This window comes from Pongo pygmaeus, chromosome 5, assembly GCF_028885625.2.
Source record: "Pongo pygmaeus isolate AG05252 chromosome 5, NHGRI_mPonPyg2-v2.0_pri, whole genome shotgun sequence".
NCBI classification, from domain to species: Eukaryota; Metazoa; Chordata; class Mammalia; order Primates; family Hominidae; genus Pongo; species Pongo pygmaeus.
Window position 1 is genome coordinate 32,324,722 of NC_072378.2, and position 25,505 is coordinate 32,350,226.

The 25,505-nt window shown below is 59.4% G+C and overlaps 3 protein-coding genes and 1 long non-coding RNA gene across 5 annotated transcripts in view; 3 read left to right on the forward strand and 1 right to left on the reverse strand.

The window, feature by feature from the left end:
- The first annotated feature begins 1,717 nt into the window (after positions 1 to 1,717).
- Positions 1,718 to 4,720, forward strand: LOC129039434 (steroid 21-hydroxylase-like). Of its 2 annotated transcripts, XM_054493194.2 has the most exons (10): positions 1,718 to 2,178; positions 2,275 to 2,364; positions 2,646 to 2,800; positions 2,908 to 3,009; positions 3,098 to 3,199; positions 3,301 to 3,387; positions 3,557 to 3,757; positions 3,958 to 4,136; positions 4,220 to 4,323; positions 4,421 to 4,720. In XM_054493194.2, exons 1-10 carry the CDS (start codon positions 1,977 to 1,979, stop codon positions 4,702 to 4,704), a joined length of 1,506 nt encoding a protein of 501 aa, XP_054349169.1. In that variant the 5' UTR covers positions 1,718 to 1,976; the 3' UTR covers positions 4,705 to 4,720. The 2 variants fall into 2 exon arrangements, with proteins under 2 accessions (XP_054349169.1, XP_054349170.1); XM_054493195.1 differs by lacking the exon at positions 1,718 to 2,178 and having other exon boundaries at positions 2,292 to 2,364; positions 2,627 to 2,800.
- Positions 4,721 to 4,881: 161 nt separating this feature from the next.
- TNXB (tenascin XB) overlaps positions 4,882 to 25,505 on the reverse strand; it is a 94,089-nt gene continuing 73,465 nt past the window's right edge. Inside the window, exons 33-45 of the mRNA XM_063666061.1 lie at positions 8,579 to 8,899; positions 7,954 to 8,289; positions 7,579 to 7,701; positions 7,321 to 7,464; positions 7,009 to 7,128; positions 6,747 to 6,890; positions 6,523 to 6,653; positions 6,272 to 6,404; positions 6,028 to 6,179; positions 5,839 to 5,935; positions 5,585 to 5,746; positions 5,344 to 5,507; positions 4,882 to 5,019 (exon numbers count right to left, since the gene is read on the reverse strand). Coding sequence (XP_063522131.1) covers positions 4,918 to 5,019; positions 5,344 to 5,507; positions 5,585 to 5,746; positions 5,839 to 5,935; positions 6,028 to 6,179; positions 6,272 to 6,404; positions 6,523 to 6,653; positions 6,747 to 6,890; positions 7,009 to 7,128; positions 7,321 to 7,464; positions 7,579 to 7,701; positions 7,954 to 8,289; positions 8,579 to 8,899 — 2,129 coding nt within the window. The 3' untranslated portion in view covers positions 4,882 to 4,917. The remainder of the gene's footprint in view (positions 5,020 to 5,343; positions 5,508 to 5,584; positions 5,747 to 5,838; positions 5,936 to 6,027; positions 6,180 to 6,271; positions 6,405 to 6,522; positions 6,654 to 6,746; positions 6,891 to 7,008; positions 7,129 to 7,320; positions 7,465 to 7,578; positions 7,702 to 7,953; positions 8,290 to 8,578; positions 8,900 to 25,505) is intronic.
- On the forward strand, positions 9,824 to 10,608 carry LOC134739709 (uncharacterized). The gene is made up of 2 exons (XR_010126681.1): positions 9,824 to 9,963; positions 10,166 to 10,608. It is a non-coding gene; the product is annotated as an uncharacterized LOC134739709 (long non-coding RNA).
- On the forward strand, positions 11,191 to 25,443 carry LOC129039436 (complement C4-B). The gene is made up of 41 exons (XM_054493197.2): positions 11,191 to 11,334; positions 11,467 to 11,665; positions 11,862 to 12,063; positions 12,273 to 12,343; positions 12,422 to 12,510; positions 12,729 to 12,811; positions 12,982 to 13,078; positions 13,217 to 13,322; positions 13,420 to 13,552; positions 13,969 to 14,084; positions 14,184 to 14,363; positions 14,509 to 14,691; positions 14,823 to 15,008; positions 15,162 to 15,320; positions 15,572 to 15,698; positions 15,867 to 15,941; positions 16,230 to 16,427; positions 16,519 to 16,630; positions 16,722 to 16,792; positions 17,050 to 17,189; positions 17,302 to 17,511; positions 17,753 to 17,804; positions 17,906 to 17,995; positions 18,131 to 18,340; positions 18,519 to 18,594; positions 18,755 to 18,911; positions 19,010 to 19,126; positions 19,232 to 19,403; positions 19,633 to 19,865; positions 19,941 to 20,108; positions 20,503 to 20,562; positions 21,602 to 21,695; positions 21,793 to 21,979; positions 22,094 to 22,184; positions 22,275 to 22,349; positions 23,841 to 23,943; positions 24,104 to 24,193; positions 24,277 to 24,375; positions 24,554 to 24,637; positions 24,900 to 25,032; positions 25,176 to 25,443. Exons 1-41 carry the CDS (start codon positions 11,270 to 11,272, stop codon positions 25,315 to 25,317), a joined length of 5,235 nt encoding a protein of 1,744 aa, XP_054349172.2. The 5' UTR covers positions 11,191 to 11,269; the 3' UTR covers positions 25,318 to 25,443.

Sequence of the window (25,505 nt, forward strand, 5' to 3'; positions counted from 1 at the left end):
CAGGGGTAGATGAGGGCATCTGGGGCAGAAGGAGGATATACAAAGGCCCGGAGGCCGGGGGCAGGACAGGGTACCTTTGGGGACATAGCATGTAATTGACCACATTTGGAGTTTGGATTTGGAAGTGGTGGAAGAGATGGAGATGGTGAGACAAGTAGTAAGCACGCCAGCCTTCCAGGTGCGCTCCTTTCCGATGAGCGCTGTCTTATCCCATGTAACTTTGAGAAGTTTGGAACTTTCCCACTGTGGCAGAGGTTTCCTGAGGCTTTTGCATATGTGGCCCTATGGTTGCCCATCAGATCTTTCTCCCAGTAGCTGGTCAGCATGGTGGTGGCATAAGCCCATTTTCCGGAGCCAGGGATTCAGTTGCAGCAAGACATGGCCCGGTCTGGGAGGTCACCCATGAAGAAGGCAGTAGCTGTCATTGTCCAACCCCAGAAATCCCAATCCTGTTTTCTCCCTCTCAGTCCTGATCATGGATTCAGCAGCAGTGAACTCGCCAATGTAGTGGGTGGCACAGCCAGGGTCTTGACTCTGGCTCTGCAGTAGCAGATTCTGGAAAAGCTCTGAGGGGAGAGAGACCCCCACTGGTCCAAGGGTCTGGCACAGAGCCAGAAATGGGGGGAAAGGCACAGGCCTGGATCGCCTCTGACCTCTCATGTACCATCCAGGAGGCCCTGGCCTCTCACTGAACCCTGCCACTCCTCTTTGGCATGGCCTCTTCCCAAACCCCTAAACTGCCTCCTTACCACAAAAGTGGTCTCTGAGTGTCAGTCCAGTGGGACCCCCACCCCTTATGGCTTTAGTTCCCCAAATAGGGCTGGACCCTGATCCTGATCCAGCTGTGGCTATCCAGCTCCTTCCTGGGGACTTTGGACTTTGAGGGGGGCATGCCCAGTTGTGCTTGGAATCCACACTCTCCCTGGCTGGACTAGAACCTGTGGACTCTAGTCCTGAGGGCAGTCATGTTCTGCCTGTGCCTGGAAACACAAGAAACTTGACTGCAGAGAGAAGAAAGAGGAGAGAGGAACAGAGCGAGGAAACTGCCCAACTCCAGGGCTTTTTCTGTTCCCTATCCTTGGCTTTGTAAGACCAGTGGGGTCCCCTCCTCTCCTTCTTTTTCCTGAGTTCTGTGAAATTCCCCAATTCTTACTTTTTATCTCAAACCAGCTCAAGGTGGGCTGTTTTCCTTTCACCCAAAGAAAGGTGCTCCTGGTGGCTAAAGGTAAATATTCGACAGCTAGATTTCCAGGCCGGAATCCTGCCCTCCACAACATATGAACAATACCTTTGTTGCATATAGAGCATGGCTGTGAAGAATTGAGTGAGTGCCCGCAAAGCACTTAGAGCAGTGTCTGGTACATGCTAGTATTCCGCAGTGGGAAACCACCTCCTTCTTGGTCTTCTGGGCACTTTTGAGAGGGAAAGGAGGCACTAATAACAATCACACTGGGATACCTGTATATACTGGAATGCCCCAGGCAAACCAGGCTTAAACTGTATTACTCTATCTGTAGCTTAAACTAACAAACAACCCACACAAATCACATTTTGTTGTTCAGGCGATTCAGGAAGGCATATTAGGCAAGGACTGCTGTTTTCTCTCTGAGACAAACATCATGCCAGTAAACTGGCCCACGGTGGGGTGGCAGAGGGAGAGGGCCCAGGTGGGGGCGGACGCTCTTGCCTGCCCAGTTGATGTGGGGCCAGAAAGCTGACTCTGGCTGCAGGAAAAAGGTCAGGGTTGCATTACCCTTCCTTGCTTCTTGATGGGTGATCAATTTTTTTGAAATATGGACGTCCCAAGGCCAATGAGACTGGTGTCATTCCAGAAATGGCCACTCTATGGGCGGGACGGTGGGAAGGGACCTGAAGGTGGGGTCAAGGGAGGCCCCAAAACAGTCTACACAGCAAGAGGGATGGCCGGGGCTCTTGAGCTATAAGTGGCACCTCAGGGCCCTGTCGGGCGTCTCGCCATGCTGCTCCTGGGCCTGCTGCTGCTGCTGCCCCTGCTGGCTGGCGCCCGCCTGCTGTGGAACTGGTGGAAGCTCCGGAGCCTCCACCTCCCGCCTCTTGCCCCGGGCTTCTTGCACCTGCTGCAGCCCGACCTCCCCATCTATCTGCTCGTCTTGACTCAGAAATTCGGGCCCATCTACAGGCTCCACCTTGGGCTTCAAGGTGAGAGGCTAATCTCGCTCTGGCCCTCACCACAGGAGGGGTGGAGGTGGCGGACAGGGTCCTCTCTCTGCTGACGCTGCTTTGGCTCTCCCCCAGATGTGGTGGTGCTGAACTCCAAAAGGACCATTGAGGAAGCCATGGTCAAAAAGTGGGCAGACTTTGCTGGCAGACCTGAGCCACTTACCTGTAAGGGCCGGGGGCATTTTTTCTTTCTTAAAAAAAAATTTTTTTAAGAGATGGGGTCTTGCTATGTTGCCCAGGCTGGTCTTGAATTCCTGGTCTCAATGATCCTCCCACCTCAGCCTCAAGTGGGAACCACCTTCGGGGGCTTCCCCAATCCGGGTCCCTGGAAGCTATTGGGGGGCATTTCTTTGGGAGAAGAAGCAGGGGTTGAGGAGGCAGAAGAAGGTCAGGCCCTCGGCTGCCTTGGTCAGTTCCCGCCCTCCAGCCCCCAGGTCCTCCTGCAGACAAGCTGGTGTCTAAGAACTACCCAGACCTGTCCTTGGGAGACTACTCCCTGCTCTGGAAAGCCCACAAGAAGCTCACCCGCTCAGCCCTGCTGCTGGGCATCCGTGACTCCATGGAGCCAGTGGTGGAGCAGCTGACCCAGGAGTTCTGCGAGGTAAGGCTGGGCTCCTGAAGCCACCTCGGGTCAGCCTCGCCTCTCACAGTAGCCCCCGCCCTGCCCGCTGCACACCGGCCTGCTGAACTCACGCTCTTTCTCCACAGCGCATGAGAGCCCAGGCCGGCACCCCTGTGGCCATTGAGGAGGAATTCTCTCTCCTCACCTGTAGCATCATCTGTTACCTCACCTTCGGAGACAAGATCAAGGTGCCTCACAGCCCCTCAGGCCCACCCCCAGCCCCTCCCTGAGCCTCTCCTTGTCCTGAACTGAAAGCGCTCCCTCCTTTTCTGGCAGGAGGACAACTTAATGCCTGCCTATTACAAATGTATCCAGGAGGTGTTAAAAACCTGGAGCCACTGGTCCATCCAAATTGTGGATGTGATTCCCTTTCTCAGGGTGAGGACCTGGAGCCTAGACACCCCTGGGTTGTGGGGGAAAGGCTGGGGTAGAGGGAGAGGCTTCTTCCCACAGCTGCATTCTCATGCTTCCCACCGCAGTTCTTCCCCAATCCAGGTCTCCGGAGGCTGAAGCAGGCCATAGAGAGGAGGGACCACATCGTGGAGAAGCAGCTGAGGCAGCACAAGGTGGGGACTGTGCGTGGACGGCCTCCCCTCGGCCCACAGCCAGTGATGCTACCGGCCTCGGCATTGCTACGAGGCGGGTTCTTTTGCATATCCCAGTTATGGGCCTGTTGCCACTCTGTACTCCTCTCCCCAGGCCAGCCGCTCAGCCCGCTCCTTTCACCCTCTGCAGGAGAGCCTGGTGGCAGGCCAGTGGAGGGACATGATGGACTACATGCTCCAAGGGGTGGCGCAGCCGAGCGTGGAAGAGGGCTCTGGACAGCTCCTGGAAGGGCACGTGCACATGGCTGCAGTGGACCTCCTGATCGGTGGCACTGAGACCACGGCAAACACCCTCTCCTGGGCCGTGGTTTTTTTGCTTCACCACCCTGAGGTGCGCCCTGGGGACAAGCAAAAGGCTCCTTCCCAGCAACCTGGCCAGGGCGGTGGGCACCCTCACTCAGCTCTGAGCACTGTGCGGCTGGGGCTGTGCTTGCCTCACCGGCACTCGGGCTCACTGGCTCGCTGAGGGAGTGGCTGGAGGCTGGGCAGCTGTGGGCTGCTGGGGCAGGACTCCACCCGATCATTCCCCAGATTCAGCAGCGACTGCAGGAGGAGCTAGACCACGAACTGGGCCCTGGTGCCTCCAGCTCCCAGGTCCCCTACAAGGACCGTGCACGGCTGCCCTTGCTCAATGCCACCATCGCCGAGGTGCTGCGCCTGCGGCCCGTTGTGCCCTTAGCCTTGCCCCACCGCACCACACGGCCCAGCAGGTGACTCCCGAGGGTTGGGGATGAGTGAGGAAAGCCTGAGCCCAGGGAGGTCCTGGCCAGCCTCTAACTCCAGCCCCCTTCAGCATCTCCGGCTACGACATCCCTGAGGGCACAGTCATCATCCCGAAACTTCAGGGCGCCCACCTGGATGAGACGGTCTGGGAGAGGCCACATGAGTTCTGGCCTGGTATGTGGGGGGCCGGGGGCCTGCCGTGAAAATGTGGTGAAGGCTGGTCCCCGCGGCCGCTGAACGCCTCCCCACCCACCTGTCCACCCGCCCGCAGATCGCTTCCTGGAGCCAGGCAAGAGCTCCACAGCTCTGGCCTTCGGCTGCAGGGCCCGTGTGTGCCTGGGCGAGCCGCTGGCGCATCTGGAGCTCTTCCTGGTGCTGACCCGACTGCTGCAGGCCTTCACGCTGCTGCCCCCCGGGGACGCCCTGCCCTCCCTGCAGCCCCTGCCCTCCCTGCAGCCCCTGCCCCACTGCAGTGTCATCCTCAAGATGCAGCCTTTCCAAGTGCGGCTGCAGCCCCGGGGGATGGGGGCCCACAGCCCGGGCCAGAGCCAGTGATGGGGCAGGACCGATGCCAGCTGGGTACCTCAGTTTCTCCTTTATTGCTCCCGTATGAACCCCTCCCCTCCCCCCTGTAAACAGTGCTGTGAGATCGCTGGCAGAGAAGGCTTCCTCCAGAGGCTGGGTGGTGAAGGACCCTGGCTCTTCTCTCGGGGACGACCCCTCAGTGCTCGGCAGTCATACTGGGGTGCGAGAGAGGTGGGCAGCAGCTCAGCCTCCCCCCGCTGGGGAGCGAAAGTTTCTTGGTCTCAGCTTCATTTCCGTGAAGGGCACCGAGAACTCGAAGCCCTTCCAGTAGTACCAGCTCACTCCCTGGGAAAGGGGTTGTCAAGAGAGAGTCAAAGCCGGATGTCCCATCTGCTCCTCCCGTTCCCCTTAAGGAGGTGGCTCCCAGCACTCAACCAACCTCCCCGCACAGCTCCCCTCCTGACCCTCCGCCACAGAGGATTGAGGCTTAATCCTGAGCTGGCCCTTTCCAGCCAATAAATCATCTGCAGCTCCCTCTGTGAGGCTGGCATGAGTGTTCCATTTCACCCAGCGGCCCAGTCCCTTGCCTGTTACACTGTGGGCTGAAATGAAACCTAGGCAGGCCGAGCCCCAGCCACCCCAGCTCTGAGCCGCCTCCCCACCCCTCACCTGATGGTCCACGGTGCTCCCGTAGAGCCCGTTGAGGTTGGCGTAGTGGCAGTTCCTGTACCACCAGGCCCCTCGGTAGGAGACAGCGCAGGAGATGAGCAAGTTGTTGGGGTCCCGATCACGGGCAGAGAAGACACTGCCGCTGTGGTAGCTCATGGAGTCCCCTGGGCAGGGTGGAGGAAGGAGCCATGAGGGCCTCCCCTCCCAGCCTCACCCTCCCAGCCTCGCAGCCTGTGCTTACCTGCGGTGCCGTGGTAGCCCTCCAAGTGGAGGCGGTAGTACTCTGCAGCCGAGTCTACGCGGAAGGAGTCGTACTGGGCGAACACAGCCTCGTCCCCAGCCCGCAGGTCCACGCGCATGGAGTAGTCACCTGCCTGCGTCAGGCTGTGCAGGGCCTCATTGCCTGGGGGTGGCAGACGTGCCCTCATCAGGGTCCTGGTGTCCACAGGGCCCCCATCCCCATCCGTAATTCCCCAGTCCCTGTGAGGCACTGACCCAGCCAGAACTCTCCGGAGATGTTCCCAAAACCATGGGCATAGTCCTCCCAGTCCCTCCAGAAGTCTGTCTGTCCATCCATGCGGCGCTGGAACACCTGGGAAGCAAGTGGGGGCACCATCAGCCTCTGGCTCCCGGGGCAACAGCCCCTGCCCTGCACAGACCCCTGGGCTTCCCAATGCCACCCACCAGCCAGCCGCCCCCATCAGTCTCCATGTTGCAAAACACGTTCAGGGGCCGCTCGCGGTTGCCGTTGAGGAAGATGGTGCTGGTCCTGGAGGCACCGGCTCCGTTCTGCATCTTCTCCCTGCAGTCCCTGGGGAAGGGGATCCACAGCCCACCTAGGGGAGGAGAGCAGGGGCCAGTCGTTTTCCAAGCCTTAGGCCCTGGCTGCTCACCCAGCCCCCGGCCCCGGGCCTGTGCGTCCAGGTACCCGTGGTGAAAGAGGTGGACACGGGCGGCAGGAGGCTCTGGCCCCACATGGCCTGGAGCCGTGCATTGTAGGGGGTGGAGGGAAAGAGGCCGAGGAGCTGGTGAGATGTGATCCCTCCTGGGAGCAGGATCTCCTGTGGGACAGACAAGAGGGGGTCAGGGGAGAGGGAGGTGGAGACCCTCCGGGAGGGCCAGAGGCAGCACCTCCTGGAATCACCCAGGGAGGGGAGTTGGTCAGTGGGGCCGGGGCACCTGGGTCTGTCCACCAGGGGTGTCGAAGCTGAGCAGGTAGCCTGTGGGCCGGAATTGGGGCTCAGTCCAAGTGAGCAGGGCCGTGCGGGGGATCACTTCCTTGGCCTCCAAGTCCCGAGGGGCCTCTAGCCCTAGGAGGGAAAGCAGGAAGAGAAGATAGGGATGAGGCCCATCCTGGCTCCCTCTACCTCCTCTCCCCATCCCACACAGCCCACAGACCCTACCTGTGGTGAAGGTGATGCTGGCTGGGGAAGTGAGGTTGGGGCCCCGCAGGCCGCGCACAGTGGCGGTGTAGTTGGTGTGGAGGACGAGGTCGTGCAGGGGGTAGTCCACCGCGTTGCCTGGGGCCTCGGCCTGCAGAGGCGGGGCTGGGAGTGTGGAGAGGGGCATCAACGCCTGCCCCCTCAATCTCTGGCCAGAGTCCAGCCTCCCCCCTGCAATTCCCACCCTGAACAAATCCCCTCCAGAGGCCCCAGCCCTGCTCACCCCCAGGGGCTGTGACCTGGACGTCATAGGTATCCACAGGATTCTGGGGGGGCTTCCAGTGCAGCACGGCGAATCCCTCGGTCAAGTTCAGTGCACGCAATTGCGTGGGGCCGTCAGGAACTGGGGGAATGGGAGGGGCTCAGAGGGGTCCCCGCTGTTCTCTCTACTCTGTGCCTCCCCAGACTCCACTGGCTGCCTGTCCGCAATCGGAGCCTCCACTACCTCCCTTTCACCCTCTCCGTTCTCACTCAACTCCCACCCACGCCATTTTCTTGGCTCCCACCTCTTGCCCCGGGTCTCAGTCCATCTCACCCGTGGTGAGGAAGCCTGTGAGAGGCTCACTCTCCTCAAAGCCTCGGACGGAGACCACGGTCACCTCATAGCGAGCGCCTGGGATCAGCCCCTGGAGTTTCTGGGTCCGGGCCCGGCCGTCCACCTGTATGCTCTGCGGCTCCCCTGAAAACATTGGGGACCGAGGGTGACCCAGGGAACCCCAGGGCGGCTGGAGGGTGGGCAGAGTGCAGGGGGGAGAGGAAATGTGAGGCAATGAGCACATGGCAAAGGCATCACCTCCGTCCGCCAGCTGGTAGGAGACTTTGAAGCTGTCTGCCCGGGACGGTGGGGGCATCCAGTTGACCTTGGCTGAGGCCTCCCTGATTTCACTGAATTGGAGGTCACGGGGGCTCTCCAGAACTGCAGAGGAGGCAAAGAACAATGATGCGGGCAGGGGCAGGGAGGCTCCTCCCTACGAGTCCCATCCCTCGCCTCTGCTCCAGCACAGCCTCACCACCCCTTTTCCTCTAGTCCCCAGGAATGGAAGTCGCTCTGCAGATTCCTCCAGGCCCACCATCAACTCGCCCACCCCCACCGCTGGCTGAGGCACTAGGTCCCCCCTGTGAAGTACAAAGACCCCCACTTTGGGGCAGAGTGTGTGTGGGTCCTTACCTGGGCTGAGGGTGCGGGCGGTGCCCTGGATGCTGTCGGCCTTGTGGGGTCCTCGCAGCCCATACAGTGTCAGGCTGTACAGAGTCCCCGGACGCAGGTCCCGGAGCACAGCCGAGTGCCGCGTCCCCGGCACCATCAGCTCGCGCTGCAGCAATGGACGCGGATGCGGCTCCAGGGTGCTTGGTGATGGAACCCCAAAGCGGAGCAGGAAGGAGTCGAAGGCCCCAGGTGGGGCCTCCCAGTTGAGCCTCAGTGAACTGGTGGTCACATCAGTCACAGACAGCTGGGACAGGCGGGGCCTTGACTCCGCTGAGGTCTGACCAGCAGGGGCCGGCCCTGCACGGAGTGGGTGAGAGGGAAGGGATTGGAGACAGAAGCACACCAGCTTGGTGACCCAGAGCACGTCCCTTCCACCCGCCTCCCTGCCCCTGTTTCTCTGTCTGTAACCAGGGACTTGCAGCCACAGGGGGGTCCTGCGGGTCAGAGCTAAAGGCCACTCGCATCCAGCCCATCCATCCTCTCTCCCTGCTACCCGCCTCACGCTCTTTCCCTGTGACCACCACTTCTGAGCCCCCGTTTCCCTCTTCTGAGTCCCAGACTAGAGGCCGGAGACGCCTGGTGGCACCTGTGGTGCCCTCAGCTGAGAGGGGCCCCAGGCGCTTCCCTTCATGGAGGCCATACAGGAGGAACCTGTAGGGGGTGCTGGGCTCCAGGCCTGAGATGAGGATCTTGCTCTGGTCGCCGTCCACGAGCAAGGCCTGGGGCTGCCCGTTGGTGTCCTCATACTGGACCACGAAGGAATCAAAGGGGCCCTGGGCCACACTCCACGAGAGGCGCAGGGAGTCTGGGGTTGTGTCGGTCACGGTCAGCACTCCTAGGCGGGGCTCTTCAGGAGGCTCAGGGGCCTCTGGGGCTAACTCTGGAGCTGGCGTGTCCTCTTCTGGGGCTGCGTGGGAGAAGCCCAGGGGAGAATCTGAGTGAGGGGTGCCATGGGGCCCTCCATTTTTATCTTCCAGGCTTGGCCCAAGGCTGAGGTGGGAAGTTTACGGGTCCAGGCCCAGTCAGACAATGAAGTCGCTGTGGCCTCGTGACTCCTGCGAGCTCCCGCGCTGTCTGAGTCAGGTGCTCGCTTCCCCCTTCCACACCCCAGTGTCCTCCGAGCCCACCTCGAGATATCACAGGCTGTGGCCCCACCCATGCCAGGACACATTCACTGAGGTTGAGGAGTGTGGTGCTCCCTTCTGAGAGAAGCTGAGGGTGGAACTGGCTGGTGAAGGTGACTGGCAAATCCCACCAGCCGTGCCGTGGTCAGGCCTGTCTGAGGTGGGCATCAGCGAGCTCTGGAAGAGGAGCCTGTACCACAAATGCAGCCACTTCTGTTGGTTTCTGTGTCCCACTCATTTTGTTTTCCAGTGATTTTCCTCTTAAGAAAATGCTCCTGACTCATCCATGGCAGGGAGGTTTGCCGCTATCTGGACAAGGTCACCCTTCGGGGAGGCGACAGCTGCCCCAGCGAGTAATGAGGAGCAGCGGCAGTGATGGGGCAGAGTCGGGGCTGGGAGATTAGGGAGCCCCTGCCAGGGCCTTTGCCTACCGCCTGGCCTGGCTCCTGCTCTGGACTCCTTGATGGATGTTGAAGCCCACAGGGCTGCAGACTCCTCTTCCTTCCTGGGGACAGGCCAGGGCGCCCCACTCCGGCCTGCCCACTCCTGCAGTCATCTTTGCCTTCAGCCAAAGGCACAAGTACTTTGTTAAAGGTATCCCATCTGCAGCTCAAGCCTGCAGCCCCTCACCTTTTGGTGGCTCCTCAGGCCTCTAGGCCTTATTCACCTTTCCCCTCTCCTGTGCCACTTCTCCTCTAGGGCGCCAGGCTGTCCTTGGCATGGTCTGGAAGGCAAAGTACCGGGAGCTGCTCCTATCAGAGCTCCTGGGCCGGTGGGCGCCTGTCGTGGTATGGCTTGGCCTCACCTACCATGTGCACGACCTCATTGGGGCCCAGCTCGTGGACTGGTGAGTCTTTCCTTGGCCTCTGGCAGATGATGGAGCAATGACCCAAGGTGGGATTTCCTTCCAGCTCACTCTTAGTTTCCTAGTGAAGGCCAGTGGCTCTCATTCTTCTCTGGAACCCGGGAGCACCCCTTCCTAAGTTCTAAGTTCTCCTCACAGCTTGAGCCTAGGTGTCTGGCTGCAGCCTTGTCTTTCTCCTGCACAGCATCTCTACCACTTCGGGAACCCTCCTCCGCCTGCCAGAGACATGAAGATTCTGCTCATCATTGCTCAGCTCCTCAGAGTGGGCCGGGAGGGGACTAGAAGAGCTGCATGATGGTGGCTGAGACACGGTCGCCTTGGGAAGGCTTGGGAGCCGGGATGAGTGTTGGGCTCTTGTGTGTGCAGAAGGTCAGATGTGACTGCTGCTGTTTGCCTGGTTTCTGACCCAGTGGTGGGGTTTGAGCAATGCTTCTCTGCCCTTCCATGGAAAGTGGAACCAGAAATGGTGCCAAGGCTGTGGCTGTTCCCTTTCGTGTAAAATGGTGCTGTTATTACTCTGTCTTGAAATAGGAAGGTGGGATTTCTGGGGAGGCTGGTGAAGGAGGGCAGGGTTCTTTTCCCTATGCGTCATGTTAAAATTGCCAAATAAAGTACCTCTGCCTGTGATATTTTCTGGATGTCCTTTATTTACTGTGATGTGTGTTTGGGTGCCTTGTTTAGGGGTAGAGGTGAAGTCTGAGCTTTGCCTCATTCAGAGAGGAAAGGGGTTAGGGGTTCACTCTGACGTTCAGGCCATTCTCCCTGTGGAGTGGTGAGGGTGTACCTAATCTCTTAAACCATGGAATTTCTGTTAGGGCCTGAAAAAGCAAAAGCCTAGTATAGTTCAATTTGTGTTGGAATGAAAGTAAGAGACAAGTGTCTTAGAAGCCTGTCATTGTTTTGTGAGGGCCTTTAAATTTCCTGTAGCTGTGGGCCATGTTGGGCCCTTGTACGCCCAGGTATACATGAGCTTGTGTGCACCTATACCCTGATACAGATATACCTGGTCGGGGGAGGTGCTCAGGCACTGGAATGAGAGGGGTTAACAGGGAAGGACAGGGTTATTTCTGGGCCAAGATTCAGAGTTTCCCCTGGAGACCCAGGTATCCGGGGCGCCCCCACAATGCTGGGCCTGAGGCCAGTTGCACTTCTTGGCTGTCACGTGGTTTCCCAGCTTAGCTGGGCTGGGGGAGGAGCAGGGTCCAGAGTCAACTCTGCCCCGAGCCCTAGCTTGGCCAGAAGGTAGCAGACAGACAGACGGATCTAACCCCTCTTGGATCCTCCAGTCATGAGGCTGCTCTGGGGGCTGATCTGGGCATCCAGCTTCTTCACCTTATCTCTGCAGAAGCCCAGGTCCTGGAGGCGGGATGCTGGGTGCTTGGATTGGGGCAGGGCTGGCAACAGGACCCGATTCAGGAGTGAGGGAGAGCAGGGGTGGAGGGGTCAGAGCGAAGTCTGACTGCTGATCCTGTCTGTTCTCCCCAGGTTGCTCTTGTTCTCTCCTTCTGTGGTTCATCTGGGGGTCCCCCTATCGGTGGGAGTGCAGCTCCAGGATGTGCCCCGAGGACAGGTAGTGAAAGGATCAGTGTTCCTGAGAAACCCGTCTCATAATAACGTCCCCTGCTCCCCAAAGGTGGACTTCACCCTTAGCTCGGAAAGAGACTTCGCACTCCTCAGTCTCCAGGTAACCAGACCCCATTCCCTCCTGCTGCTTGTGGGGGCTTCCCACCCTGTTCCCATCTGTCTTGTAAGTGTCTTCATCTTCCCACTGGCCTCCTCCCCTCCAGTCTTCCCACCCTGGCATTCTCCTTCCATGTTTCTCCCTTGGTCTCTGTCCTTTTTGGTCAGCTCTCTCTTGCTCCCTCTCCCTCTCCCGACAGGTGCCCTTGAAAGATGCCAAGAGCTGTGGCCTCCATCAACTCCTCAGAGGCCCTGAGGTCCAGCTGGTGGCCCAGTCGCCATGGCTAAAGGACTCTCTGTCCAGAACGACAAACATCCAGGGTGTCAACCTGCTCTTCTCCTCTCGCCGGGGGCACCTCTTTTTGCAGACGGACCAGCCCATTTACAACCCTGGCCAGCGAGGTGAGTCTCAGCTCCAGGGCCTCAACCTTTAACCCCCTCCAAGCCCTCTCAGGATGAGTTTGTTGCCCCCTAAGTGAGATAACCTGAGAGAAAGTGCCACACGGAAGGGGTGCTTAGGAAACATTTGTCCCCTGCTCCCTCTGTGGAGTTGGACCCACCCTCCCCTTGCACATGGACCCCTGCTCACCTCTCTCCTCCTCCACTCCCAGTTCGGTACCGGGTCTTTGCTCTGGATCAAAAGATGCGCCCGAGCACTGACACCATCACAGTCACGGTGGAGGTGAGTCCCCGACCTCTGGCCTTCCTGATCCTGGCCACTGACGTGACCTCCTGCCTGTGACCACTTCTCCCCTTGCAGAACTCTCACGGCCTCCGCGTGAGGAAGAAGGAGGTGTACATACCCTCGTCCATCTTCCAGGATGACTTTGTGATCCCAGACATCTCAGAGTGAGCGCTCCCAATGTGGGGGCTGCCCCCAAGCTACACCACCCCAATTCCTATTAGGCTCTCCACCTCCCACACAGAGGCACATCCTGAGATGCCCTGACCCTCAGTCTCCTGAGCCTCTGGTTAACCCCCACAGTCCTCTTCCCAGGGAAGCAGGCCGCTGGCTCTCCGTGCCGCACTGTACAGATGGGCTGAGCCCCTTCCTTGTCCATTCTCAGGCCAGGGACCTGGAAGATCTCAGCCCGATTCTCAGATGGCCTGGAATCCAACAGCAGCACCCAGTTTGAGGTGAAGAAATACGGTGAGAGCTGGAAACTGGAGGGACAGGCAGCTGCTTTCCTGAAGGAAATAAGGGTGGAAGGAGAGGTAGTGGGAGCAGCTCAAGGCAGGGAGATATGGGTGCCACAGCCCTGAGCGGAGGGGAGTCTTTGAGCTGGAGTCTGACCTGCCTATCCCTTCACCCTGGGTCAGTCCTTCCCAACTTTGAGGTGAAGATCACCCCTGGAAAGCCCTACATCCTGACGGTGCCAGGCCATCTTGATGAAATGCAGTTAGACATCCAGGCCAGGTAATCCCTCCCTCCCCACCTCTGCCCACCAGCACCGGGTCCTGCTCCCTACTCAGTATGAATGGGCTCCTGCTTCCCTGCCCTCAGGCCATTATTCCCCCCAGCCCTTGGCCCACCCTCTTCTCTCTGCCACGACAGGTACATCTACGGGAAGCCAGTGCAGGGGGTGGCATATGTGCGCTTTGGGCTCCTGGATGAGGATGGTAAGAAGACTTTCTTTCGGGGGCTGGAGAGTCAGACCAAGGTAGGAAGGAGAATAGGGGCTGGGGAGGGGAAGGGGCAAAGGAGGTGAGGGGGGAGACTCAGTCTCACCCTGTGTCCTGTTTCTTTCTATGCCCCAGCTGGTGAATGGACAGAGCCACATTGTCCTCTCAAAGGCAGAGTTCCAGGACGCCCTGGAGAAGCTGAATATGAGCATTACTGACCTCCAGGGGCTGCGCCTCTACGTTGCTGCAGCCATCATTGAGTCTCCAGGTGGGTGACTTTCCCTTATTGTAACCCCAGACCCTTGCCTCTGACCTCTGAGCTAACCCTCTGTCCTCTAGCACCAACACCACCCCACTTCTCCCACCTCATCTCAGACTCAAAACTAGGAAACACCCAGGAGACCTGGTCTCTCTCCAACTCTGTCTCTGTGACTCAGCCCTTTTCCCTGGCTCAGTTTATGTATTTATTTGCTCGTTCTGCTCATTCGTTCACTCCTCCAGTGGACATGTGTTGTTCAATGTCCTGTGCTGGGCCTCAGCATGCACAGACAGGAATACAGCAGCCTGGGCCCTGGGAGCTCACTGTCTTGTGGGAGGGAACCACTCAAGCCACTCCCCACTTGTCCTCCTGTCCCTCTCTTCTTGGGCTGTGTCCCCCACCTCTCTCTGTCCTTTGTTTTGCAGGTGGGGAGATGGAGGAGGCAGAGCTCACATCCTGGTATTTTGTGTCATCTCCCTTCTCCTTGGATCTTAGCAAGACCAAGCGACACCTTGTGCCTGGGGCCCCCTTCCTGCTGCAGGTTTCTTCCAGAGGGGAAGGATGAGTAGGGAGGGTGTGGTAGTTAGGAGGGCTCAGGGTCTGACCATTCTCTTTTGCCTGCCCTCGTTTACCTGCCTAGGCTTTGGTCCGTGAGATGTCAGGCTCCCCAGCTTCTGGCATTCCTGTCAAAGTTTCTGCCAGGGTGTCTTCTCCTGGGTCTGTTCCTGAAGTCCAGGACATTCAACAAAGCACAGATGGGAGTGGCCAAGTCAGCATTCCAATAATTATCCCTCAGACCATCTCAGAGCTGCAGCTCTCGGTAGGACTCCTCGGACCCCTGGGAGATGGTGGGGGAAGGGGAGGAGGGTGAGCTGGGGTCCCAAGGATCCATGGCCTGACTTGGGGGGAAGGTGGGGTACCTGGCTCTGAGCTACTACCCTATTCGCACCTGCCCCCCTCTCCAGGTATCTGCAGGCTCTCCCCATCCAGCCATAGCCAGGCTCACTGTGGCAGCCCCACCTTCAGGAGGCCCTGGGTTTCTGTCTATTGAGCGGCCGGATTCTCGACCTCCTCGTGTTGGGGACACTCTGAACCTGAACTTGCGAGCCGTGGGCAGTGGGGCCACCTTTTCTCATTACTACTACATGGTGTGCATGAGCTGGGGAGTCGAGGAGGGCTGGGGTGCAGGGAAGAGCCCTCTGGGTGGGGCTGGGAGGTTCAAGGCTGAGGCTGTCCCATGAAGAGGCAACCACTCTTGTCCCTCCCCTTCTTGGCCCAGATCCTATCCCGAGGGCAGATCGTGTTCATGAATCGAGAGCCCAAGAGGACCCTGACCTCGGTCTCGGTGTTTGTGGACCATCACCTGGCACCCGCCTTCTACTTTGTGGCCTTCTACTACCATGGAGACCACCCAGTGGCCAACTCCCTGCGAGTGGATGTCCAGGCTGGGGCCTGCGAGGGCAAGGTGACCGGGGTCAGGAGAGACGGCACTTGTGCTGAGGGGGTTGAGGACAGGGTGATTGCCAACAGGGCATGGATTTAGCTTGGGGGCAGTGAGGATACCGGGACTGAAGGAAGCTCTCCCACTCTGACCGCCCCCGCCTCCCGCCCCTGCCAGCTGGAGCTCAGCGTGGACGGTGCCAAGCAGTACCGGAACGGGGAGTCCGTGAAGCTCCACTTAGAAACTGACTCCCTAGCCCTGGTGGCACTGGGAGCCTTGGACACAGCTCTGTATGCTGCAGGCAGCAAGTCCCACAAGCCCCTCAACATGGGCAAGGTTTGTCCAGACCCTCTCCACAGCCCTCTCACCCCTCCGTGGCTCATCCCCCTGCTTCCCTGAGCCCTGGGCGCAGCCCCTGGATCCCACTGAGGCTCCCCACAGTCTCTTCCCCACTTGGCCCTGTGGTCTCCATCTCCTGGCTCTGTATCCTTTCCTATCCCCCCATGCGCTGCCCTCTCACCTGTGCCGAGTGCTCGGTCCTGCCCCTCAGCCACGCTTGGCTCCTGGCATTCCTGTCTTTCTTGCAGGTCTTTGAAGTTATGAACAGCTATGACCTCGGCTGTGGTCCTGGGGGTGGGGACAGCGCCCTTCAGGTGTTCCAGGCAGCGGGCCTGGCCTTTTCTGATGGAGACCAATGGACCTTATCCAGAAAGAGTGAGAACAGAGAAGGAAGGGGAGTGGGTGGTGGGAAGATAAGGAAGGAGGAAGGGCCTGAGGGGTCCAGGTAGGAAGAGTCGGGGCGGGAAGGGCTGGGCAGGGGAAGGGGAGGAGGGGAGGAGGCCGAGTGCCTGACGGCTGGACTGCAGGCTTTCTCTCTACCAGGACTAAGCTGTCCCAAGGAGAAGACAACCCGGAAAAAGAGAAACGTGAACTTCCAAAAGGCGATTAATGAGAAATGTGAGTTGCGGGTGCCTAGGCAGTAGCTTGGGCTCTCCACCTGGGCTCTCCACCTTGGGCTCTCCACCTGGGATCCGGGTTGGGGATCTGCCTCTCTGCCCCTCGGCTGCTTGCTGAACCAACGTGTGGTATTTGGGGCCAGAGATCCGAATTCCGGGATTACAAGAGGAAGGGTGGGCAGCTCTCTCCACCAGCCTCTCTTATGTTGCTGGTCTCAAGGGTTCGGGGCGGGGGCTGAGGTGTATGTCCTTTTTGTCCTCTCATGCTCACCCCCACCTGGCCCTGCAGTGGGTCAGTATGCTTCCCCAACAGCCAAGCGCTGCTGCCAGGATGGGGTGACACGTCTGCCCATGATGCGTTCCTGCGAACAGCGGGCAGCCCGCGTGCAGCAGCCGGACTGCCGGGAGCCCTTCCTGTCCTGCTGCCAATTTGCTGAGAGTCTGCGCAAGAAGAACAGGGACAGGGGCCAGGCGGGCCTCCAACGAGGTGAGGGGCTGGGTGGGGCTAGGGCACAGGTGGCGGCGCTTGGAAAGGCAGAACGGTCCCCTCCTCACTCCCGTCCACCGTGGTCCCCCAGCCCTGGAGATCCTGCAGGAGGAGGACCTGATTGATGAGGATGACATTCCCGTGCGCAGCTTCTTCCCGGAGAACTGGCTCTGGAGAGTGGAAACAGTGGACCGCTTTCAAATGTGAGAGTGTTTTTTGGCCCAGCCTTGTCTCTGCGCTGTGTCTGGGGGCCAGCCGCGGTATGACGGGCCTTCTCTGCCTTTCCCTACACAGATTGACACTGTGGCTCCCCGACTCTCTGACCACGTGGGAGATCCATGGCCTGAGCCTGTCCAAAACCAAAGGTGAGGTCACCCTGTCCGGGCCTCAGGTGATCCCGCTTCCATTTCCCTGTACCCCAGCTCCCTGTTCCCTTTGCCTTAGTGTAGGAAGAGTGTCCAGTGATCTGGGGAGGTCTGTGCCAGTGTGCAGCTGGCATGGGCCAGAGGGCAGAGGCAGACTGAGACAGAGCTGGGTCACCCCCACCCCTCCCTCCTGTGGCCCTGAAGCTTTGATGGCCCCTCTGATCTCTGCCCTTCTGCCCACGCTGCCCTTCCCTCAGGCCTATGTGTGGCCACCCCAGTCCAGCTCCGGGTGTTCCGCGAGTTCCACCTGCACCTCCGCCTGCCCGTGTCTGTCCGCCGCTTTGAGCAGCTGGAGCTGCGGCCTGTCCTCTATAACTACCTGGATAAAAACCTGACTGTGAGGCCCCGTGGGAGCCTGAGCATACAGGAGTTGGGGGAGCCAGGGCCCATGAGGGGTGGGGAGGCTAACCGGGCCAGGACTCTGGCCATCCTCGTTTTCTTGCCCTCAGGTGAGCGTCCACGTGTCCCCAGTGGAGGGGCTGTGCCTGGCTGGGGGCGGAGGGCTGGCCCAGCAGGTGCTGGTGCCTGCGGGCTCTGCCCGGCCTGTTGCCTTCTCTGTGGTGCCCACGGCAGCCGCCGCTGTGTCTCTGAAGGTGGTGGCTCGAGGGTCCTTCGAGTTCCCTGTGGGAGATGCGGTGTCTAAGGTGCTGCAGATTGAGGTGAATGGAGCACCCCTGAATATAAGTCCCCGGGCCCCTAGCTTTGTCCTCCACCCTCAGCGCTCTCTCTGCTGGCCAGGCCAGGGGCCCAACACCCAAACCAATGCCTTGGTCTGTTCACATCTACAATTCTGATCCAACTCTGTCCCTGGAATTGAAACTCAAAGGCCCGGGGGAGTCTGCGCTGGCAGGGCAGGCTGTAGTCACGTGTGACCTCACAACCATGTTTTCCCTGAGACAGAAGGAAGGGGCCATCCATACAGAGGAGCTGGTCTATGAACTGAACCCCCTGGGTGAGTGACCCTCTACCTCCAGCCATTGGTTTCCTAAGTGGGTACAGGTGGTGGGGGATGTGGACAGCAGGACAGGCTGCCAACTTCCCCCATTTCCCCAGACCACCGAGGCCGGACCTTGGAAATTCCTGGCAACTCTGATCCCAATATGATCCCTGATGGGGACTTTAACAGCTACGTCAGGGTTACAGGTGGGAGTGCCCTTTAGTCCCTTCCCAGTGGCCACCTTCAGATTCATGTGGGACCTGTGGATCCCTGCTTGGTCCCACTCCCCGTGAGCCTCTGACGCAGAGTCCTCAGACCTCCACCCTCTCCCTCCCATGTAGCCTCAGATCCACTGGACACTTTAGGCTCTGAGGGGGCCTTGTCACCAGGAGGCGTGGCCTCCCTCTTGAGGCTTCCTCGAGGCTGTGGGGAGCAAACCATGATCTACTTGGCTCCGACACTGGCTGCTTCCCGCTACCTGGACAAGACAGAGCAGTGGAGCACACTGCCTCCCGAGACCAAGGACCACGCCGTGGATCTGATCCAGAAAGGTTCTGGGTGCAAGGGCAAGCAGGAGGGGGCCAGGAAAGGACAGTTACTGGAAGTTGGACAGCCCAGGAGGCTACAGAGGGAAAGAAAGGGGGCCCCTGATGGGGATGGGGAGCATGGCCTTGGGCTCAAACAGCAGAAGGGTGAGTGTCACCTGAGCGGCCGTCTGTCCTCTCCAAGGCTACCTGCGGATCCAGCAGTTTCGGAAGGCAGATGGTTCCTATGCGGCTTGGTTGTCACGGGGCAGCAGCACCTGGTGAGCTTGGGAGAGGGGTTCCAGGGTTCTGTGGGAGTCAGGGCCGGGGCAGGGGCGGGACAGAGCTGGTACAATGGGAGGGTGAATAACCAGGCACCTGGGGGTGTGGGCATAATGATAAGCAAGTCCTTATCCCCAACCCTCCTTTCCTCCCCTCCAGGCTCACAGCCTTTGTGTTGAAGGTCCTGAGTTTGGCCCAGGAGCAGGTAGGAGGCTCGCCTGAGAAACTGCAGGAGACATGTAACTGGCTTCTGTCCCAGCAGCAGGCTGACGGCTCGTTCCAGGACCTCTCTCCAGTGATACACAGGAGCATGCAGGTGCGGGCATGCTGGGGCTGGCCCGAGTAGCGCCTGTCGGAGGACTCTCTTTGCCCCTTCCCCCTCCTGTTTGACATCTTCTTTTCTCCCCTCGCTAGGGGGGTCTGGTGGGCAATGATGAGACTGTGGCACTCACAGCCTTTGTGACCATCGCCCTTCATCATGGGCTGGCCGTCTTCCAGGATGAGGGTGCAGAACCACTGAAGCAGAGAGTGGTAAGTTCAGTGGCGTTGCTGCCCTCTGCTGGCCCCCAGCTCTCCCCCTTTTTCCTCAGGAACCCAGGGGTCCAGGCCCCAGACCCTCCTCCCGTTTTCTTCCAGGAAGCCTCCATCTCAAAGGCAAACTCATTTTTGGGGGAGAAAGCAAGTGCTGGGCACCTGGGTGCCCACGCAGCCGCCATCACAGCCTATGCCCTGACACTGACCAAGGCCCCTGCGGACCTGCGGGGTGTTGCCCACAACAACCTCATGGCAATGGCCCAGGAGACTGGAGGTGAGGGGTGAGGGGCTCCTGGCAGTGAGCCTGAGGCCCAGGGGACCTTAGGATCCCTGAGTGTGCCCAGAGGGAGAGGCTGGATGAAGACTCAGAGGAGGAATGAAGGTATAAGCAGGGGTGGTTTGGGGGAGAATCAGGAGAGCCCCAGCAGGGGGTGGCTAAGGGCCAGGGGACCAGGCTCTTCTCCCTGCCTTCCTGTTTACTCGTGGTCTCCCTTCACTTCCAGATAACCTGTACTGGGGCTCAGTCACTGGTTCTCAGAGCAATGCCGTGTCGCCCACCCCGGCTCCTCGCAACCCATCCGACCCCGTGCCCCAGGCCCCAGCCCTGTGGATTGAAACCACAGCCTACGCCCTGCTGCACCTCCTGCTTCACGAGGGCAAAGCAGAGATGGCAGACCAGGCTGCGGCCTGGCTCACCCGCCAGGGCAGCTTCCAAGGGGGATTCCGCAGTACCCAAGTAGGGGCCGCCCCCGGGCTCTGGGGGTGGGTAGTCCTGAGACCAAGGGCTTGAGTCCTGGCTCAACCTCCCTAGGACACGGTGATTGCCCTGGATGCCCTGTCTGCCTACTGGATTGCCTCCCACACCACTGAGGAGAGGGGACTCAATGTGACTCTCAGCTCCACAGGCCGCAATGGGTTCAAGTCCCATGCGCTGCAGCTGAACAACCGCCAGATTCGCGGCCTGGAGGAGGAGCTGCAGGTGAACCACTGCCTGGTGAACCACTCCCTCGCCTGGGTAGCCAGGACACCTGGGCCTTGTGGCCAGGCCAGAAGCCGTCCCCACCCTGCCACCCGTGGAATCCCTGCGGCACTTCTTCCTGGGGTCTCTGGGGGAAGACTGACTGCCTGGCTGTGTGACCTGGAGCTCTGAGCTTCAGTTTTCTCACTTGTAGAGTAACATATGCAGAGTTCACCCTACAGGGTTGTTAGAAGGCTGAAGTGAGATAATTCACGTGCTGGTATAAACTTTGTGGAAATGTGAGGTGGGAAGAGGAGGTGGGGCTGTTTTGAGGAAGGAGATAAGTTATTGGAGCCACAAAAACAGGTTTGCTTGTGCCCTTCTAACATCGCCTTCCCTTTTCTGTTGCTGAAAGTTTTCCTTGGGCAGCAAGATCAATGTGAAGGTGGGAGGAAACAGCAAAGGAACGCTTAAGGTGAGGGCCAGGGAAGGGGCGGGGCCGGGCACTGGCAGAGGAGAGGGTGTGGAGTGAGAGGCCTGTGGGCAGAGGCGCATGGTCCGGGGAAGGAGGCAGACACCTCAGGGTTGGTGTCCCGTGCTTCCGTCCTGGGTGTTTTTCCCCCTGCTTGCTCTCCCCATCTCTGGGTACCTGTTGTTTCCTTTACCCGCCTCAGTGCTGATGGCTCCAAATCCCACTCCTCAGCCCAGGCCTCTTCCCTGAACCATGGGCCGCACTCGTCCCACTCCCACAGCACCTCAGACGAGGCATGTCCCAAAGCCCTTCTTCATTGTGTGTCTCTCGTCTGGCTGATGGGAGCCCCTCCCAGCCAGGAGCCCGCCCACTACTCTAGAGGCCGTGTTAGTGGCCCCTCTCTGAGGCCTGTGCTTATGTCCCTAGTGACTCCTCCTCTGCTCCCCTGCTGCCTGTGGCCCTTGGTGCTGGATCCTAGATTCTGTGCTAAGATGGGCTTCTCCCTGTCTGGACCTTCTCTCTACCTCCTGTCTCCCCTGTCTGATCCACTGTCCACACGGCAGTGACACTGACCTTCCAAAAGCCCCAGCCAGATCAGACTTGGGGAAGAGTCACTCCCCGCTGCCCATGGCTCAGATGGCTGGGCCTCTGCCCACCTCTCCGGCCAGACAGATCTCCTTGTCCACACAGATCCCCTTGCCTCTGTTGTCCTTCCCTGCTTCTTGGCCCACAGGACAAGCTCTTTCTCCTCCTTCAAGCCTTGGCCAGAAGCCTTTCCTGAGCTTTTCAGTCCAGCCTCTTCCCAGCACAGTCTAGCGTGTTGGCCTCTGGGGGCAGGCCCCTGCTTCTTTACCTCTCTGTCTCACCCGGTGCCTGTGGCGAATGTGGTGCCACTCGTGTGTGTGGACTGTGCAGTGACGGGGATGAAAAGGGGCTGAAGGCCTCAAATCCTGTAGCCTGGGGAGACGCCCTTAGGTATGGCACCAGAGAGGTCTGTGGCCTCACATGTCCTGTGTCCTCTCCCTGCCCCTTGCTGAGCCAGGTCCTTCGTATCTACAATGTCCTGGACATGAAGAACACGACCTGCCAGGACCTGCAGATAGAAGTGACAGTCAAAGGCCACGTCGAGTACACGAGTGAGTGTGGGGGTTGGGAGGCCTTGGGGCCCGGCAGGGGCTGGCACAGGGAGCCGGGTGGCCATCCCGGCCCTCCTCACAATGCTTCCCTGTGCAGGGGAAGCAAACGAGGACTATGAGGACTATGAGTACGATGAGCTTCCAGCCAAGGACGACCCAGATGCCCCTCTGCAGCCTGTGACACCCCTGCAGCTGTTTGAGGGTCGGAGGAACCGCCGCAGGAGGGAGGCGCCCAAGGTGGTGGAGGAGCAGGAGTCCAGGGTGCACTACACCGTGTGCATCTGGTGGGCACCGGGAGCTGCCCTGGGCCAGGGGAGGGAGGGCAGGACCCAGGCTGGGGCTGGGCTTCTGGAGCCCGCACAGGCAGAACCTGGACGACAGCTCACATGTCTCCACAGGCGGAATGGCAAGGTGGGACTGTCTGGCATGGCCATCGCGGACATCACCCTCCTGAGTGGATTCCACGCCCTGCGTGCTGACCTGGAGAAGGTGTGGTCAACCACCCAGGGCAACCCCCTCTGCCCCAGGTACTGAGCCCTGTCATGTGCAGGGCCTGTGACCAACTCCCCTTTTCCACAGCTGACCTCCCTCTCTGACCGTTACGTGAGTCACTTTGAGACCGAGGGGCCCCACGTCCTGCTGTATTTTGACTCGGTGAGTGGGGAGAGATGAGGCAGGAAGGGACTCGATGGCACCGGGTTTACTGAGTATGCGTTAGGGGGTTTCTCAGGAGACAGCTGTGTCAGCGGCTGCTGCTCTTGAGAACTTATGATGTCATCAGAGAGAAGGACAAGAATGTGAGCCCGTGAGACACAGCAGAGTAAGGGGCAGACCTGCAGGCGGCAGGGACCGATGCCAGTCAGCGGGGACCCTCGGGGCTTGAGAGGGAGCCTTTCGTAAAGCTGGTTTTATTCAGCTTGAGGGGCTGCCTTTCTGTTTTTGTTGAACTTCCTATCTTTTTTAAAATATTAAAGCATATTTTCTTTTACAAAGTGATGGTGGCCATAGATGATAGCTGTATTTGTCTTTTCATGACCTTATTTGGCTAAAATAGTTATCAGCCCTCTTATGGTCCTCAAAACATTTTTATTTGTTTATTTAGTAAAGACAGGGTCTCGCTCTGTTGCCCAGGCTGGTCTTGAACTCCCGGCCTCAAGCGATCCTCTGGCCTAGGCCTTTCAAAGTACCGGATTTACAGGCCAGAGCCACCATGCCCGGCCTTCAAAAACTTTTTTTGAACATTTACTGTAACCTCTGGGAGAAAATGTGAGAAAGGTGTGGTGGCTGTCATTAGCCAGCTGTTTGTAGGTCAGGGAGACCCCTATCCAGTGTGTGCAGAGGGGCCAGCCCCCATCAGCTGGGGAAGCCTGGCTGACACATCTGGGTTGAACACAATGGAAAACACAGAGCCAGCAAGATTCCCGGATAGGGAGCTGACGGTGCAGCAGCCTGGCTCAGGAGGGACACCGGCACGGCACCGTGTGGACTGGGCCCGCGTGGGCACGAGGAGGGGTCAGGCCTGGGACCTGAGCCGGGGGGTCAGGCAGGATGACAGAACCTGCAGTTAGGTTGTGGCAAATAAAGGAGGACCCAGTTGTATCCATGACAAAGATGAGGCTGTGAGGAGGGCGAGTGGGTTTGGGGGCAGGCGGAGTGCCTTGGAGAACTTACAGGTCCTGCCACAATCCTAATGCAAGGATGGAGCTGCAAGTTCAGTTTGGGAATCATCAGCCTGGACTGGTTTGCTGGAAGCCAGGGAGTGGTTGAGACCCCCACAGGGGAGCTCTGAGGAAGGAAGTTCTGAAGGAGGGAACGTAAGAAATGACCAGGTCAGAACCAAGGGTGGTCCAGAAGCTAACGCTTAGCTTAGGGACAGTTTCACAGAGAACATGTCCATGATGCAAGACTCTGCCGAGGGCCTGGGGCAGTGAAGACTGGGGCAAGGTCACCCTCTGGGAAGTGAAGTCACCAGAGACCTTGCGGAGCAGCTTTGAGAGTTCTCTGAGTAGGAAGGTAACAGAATGTGAAGGACACTGGAGAGAAGGCCAATAGGAACCAAACAAAAACAGGCCAAGGAAACCCAGTACAGGGGGCTGCAGGGCCCAGGGAGTGGGTCCCTCATCTCTCCTCCCCACGCTTGGCCAGGTCCCCACCTCCCGGGAGTGCGTGGGCTTTGAGGCTGTGCAGGAAGTGCCGGTGGGGCTGGTGCAGCCGGCCAGCGCAACCCTGTACGACTACTACAACCCCGGTGAGCACTGCGGGACACCCTGGAATTCAGGAGAGCTTTGGCATAGGTGCCCTCCTATGGGACGGTGGACACCGGGCTAGTGAGGGGGGCAGAGAGCCCTGGGGCTCCCTGGGACTGAGGAGGCAGAATGGAGGGGCCCTAACTCCTCTCTGTTCTCCAGAGCGCAGATGTTCTGTGTTTTACGGGGCACCAAGTAAGAGCAGACTCTTGGCCACTTTGTGTTCTGCTGAAGTCTGCCAGTGTGCTGAGGGTGAGACTGAGGGCCTGGGGCGGGGCAGTGGAGGCGGGATGGCCGGGGCCCCCCGCACTGTCTGATGGGGCCCCCAACTTCAGGGAAGTGCCCTCGCCAGCGTCGCGCCCTGGAGCGGGGTCTGCAGGACGAGGATGGCTACAGGATGAAGTTTGCCTGCTACTACCCCCGTGTGGAGTACGGTCAGTCTTCCCACCGAGGCCCTGGCCTGACCCTCCCTCGGGGACCGGCTGTTTTGGTCTCTCCGGGTGTAGCCTGCTCCTCTTACAGGTCATGCACATAGCCTGTTTGCTCTGACACCAACTTCCTACCCTCTCAGCCTCAAACTCACCTTTCCCCCTTCTCCTCACCCACTCTTAGGCTTCCAGGTTAAGGTTCTCCGAGAAGACAGCAGAGCTGCTTTCCGCCTCTTTGAGACCAAGATCACCCAAGTCCTGCACTTCAGTATGAAGCAAACCGGAGAGGCGGGCAGGGCTGGGGGGAGACAGGGAGGCTGAGGTGTGGCCGAGGACCTGACCATCTGGAAGTGTGAAAATCCCCTTGGCCTGTCAGAGGCCTTGGACTTGGCCATAAATAGGGAGGCAGTGGCACCTCTCCATGGGGGTGGCGAAGGTGGAATGAGAGGATCTACACAGAGCCCCCAGCCTGGGCTCACCCTGCACCTTCTCTTCCCCTCTGACCGCTTTTGCGCACATCATCCCCGCAGCCAAGGATGTCAAGGCCACTGCTAATCAGATGCGCAACTTCCTGGTTCGAGCTTCCTGCCGCCTTCGCTTGGAACCTGGGAAAGAATATTTGATCATGGGTCTGGATGGGGCCACCTACGACCTCGGGGGACAGTGAGTCATCTGGTCCCCTCAGTCTCTTGCCCTCCCCATGCCTCACCAACTAGGCCTTGCCCCTCAGAAGCCAGATGCCTGTGCTCTCCGTTCCCACCTGCCATCCTCCCGAGCCCTGCTGACTGCCCCTTTGTCCCCTGCAGCCCCCAGTACCTGCTGGACTCGAATAGCTGGATCGAGGAGATGCCCTCTGAACGCCTGTGCCAGAGCACCCGCCAGCGGGCAGCTTGCACCCAGCTCAACGACTTCCTCCAGGAGTATGGCACTCAGGGGTGCCAGGTGTGAGGGCTGCCCTCCCACCTCCCCTGGGAGGAACCTGAGCCTGGGAACCATGAAGCTGGAAGCACCACTGGGTCCGCTTTCCTGAACACAGCCTGGAACCAGGGCATATTAAAGGCTTTTGGCAGCGAAGTGTCAGTGTGTGTTGCTAGGGCTGAGAGCAGTGCCCCTGCCTGATCCAGTTCTGGGCAGGC

Coding starts and splice junctions, on each gene's coding strand:
- LOC129039434 (XM_054493194.2), top strand. CDS start 1,977: ATGCTGCTCCTGGGCCTGCTGCTGCTGCTGCCCCTGCTGGCTGGCGCC. Junction 3,010..3,097: donor CCTTCGGAGACAAGATCAAG/GTGCCTCACAGC, acceptor CTTTTCTGGCAG/GAGGACAACTTAATGCCTGC. Junction 3,388..3,556: donor AGCAGCTGAGGCAGCACAAG/GTGGGGACTGTG, acceptor CACCCTCTGCAG/GAGAGCCTGGTGGCAGGCCA.
- LOC129039436 (XM_054493197.2), top strand. CDS start 11,270: ATGAGGCTGCTCTGGGGGCTGATCTGGGCATCCAGCTTCTTCACCTTA. Junction 20,563..21,601: donor ACAGCAAAGGAACGCTTAAG/GTGAGGGCCAGG, acceptor TTGCTGAGCCAG/GTCCTTCGTATCTACAATGT. Junction 23,944..24,103: donor GTACGACTACTACAACCCCG/GTGAGCACTGCG, acceptor TCTGTTCTCCAG/AGCGCAGATGTTCTGTGTTT.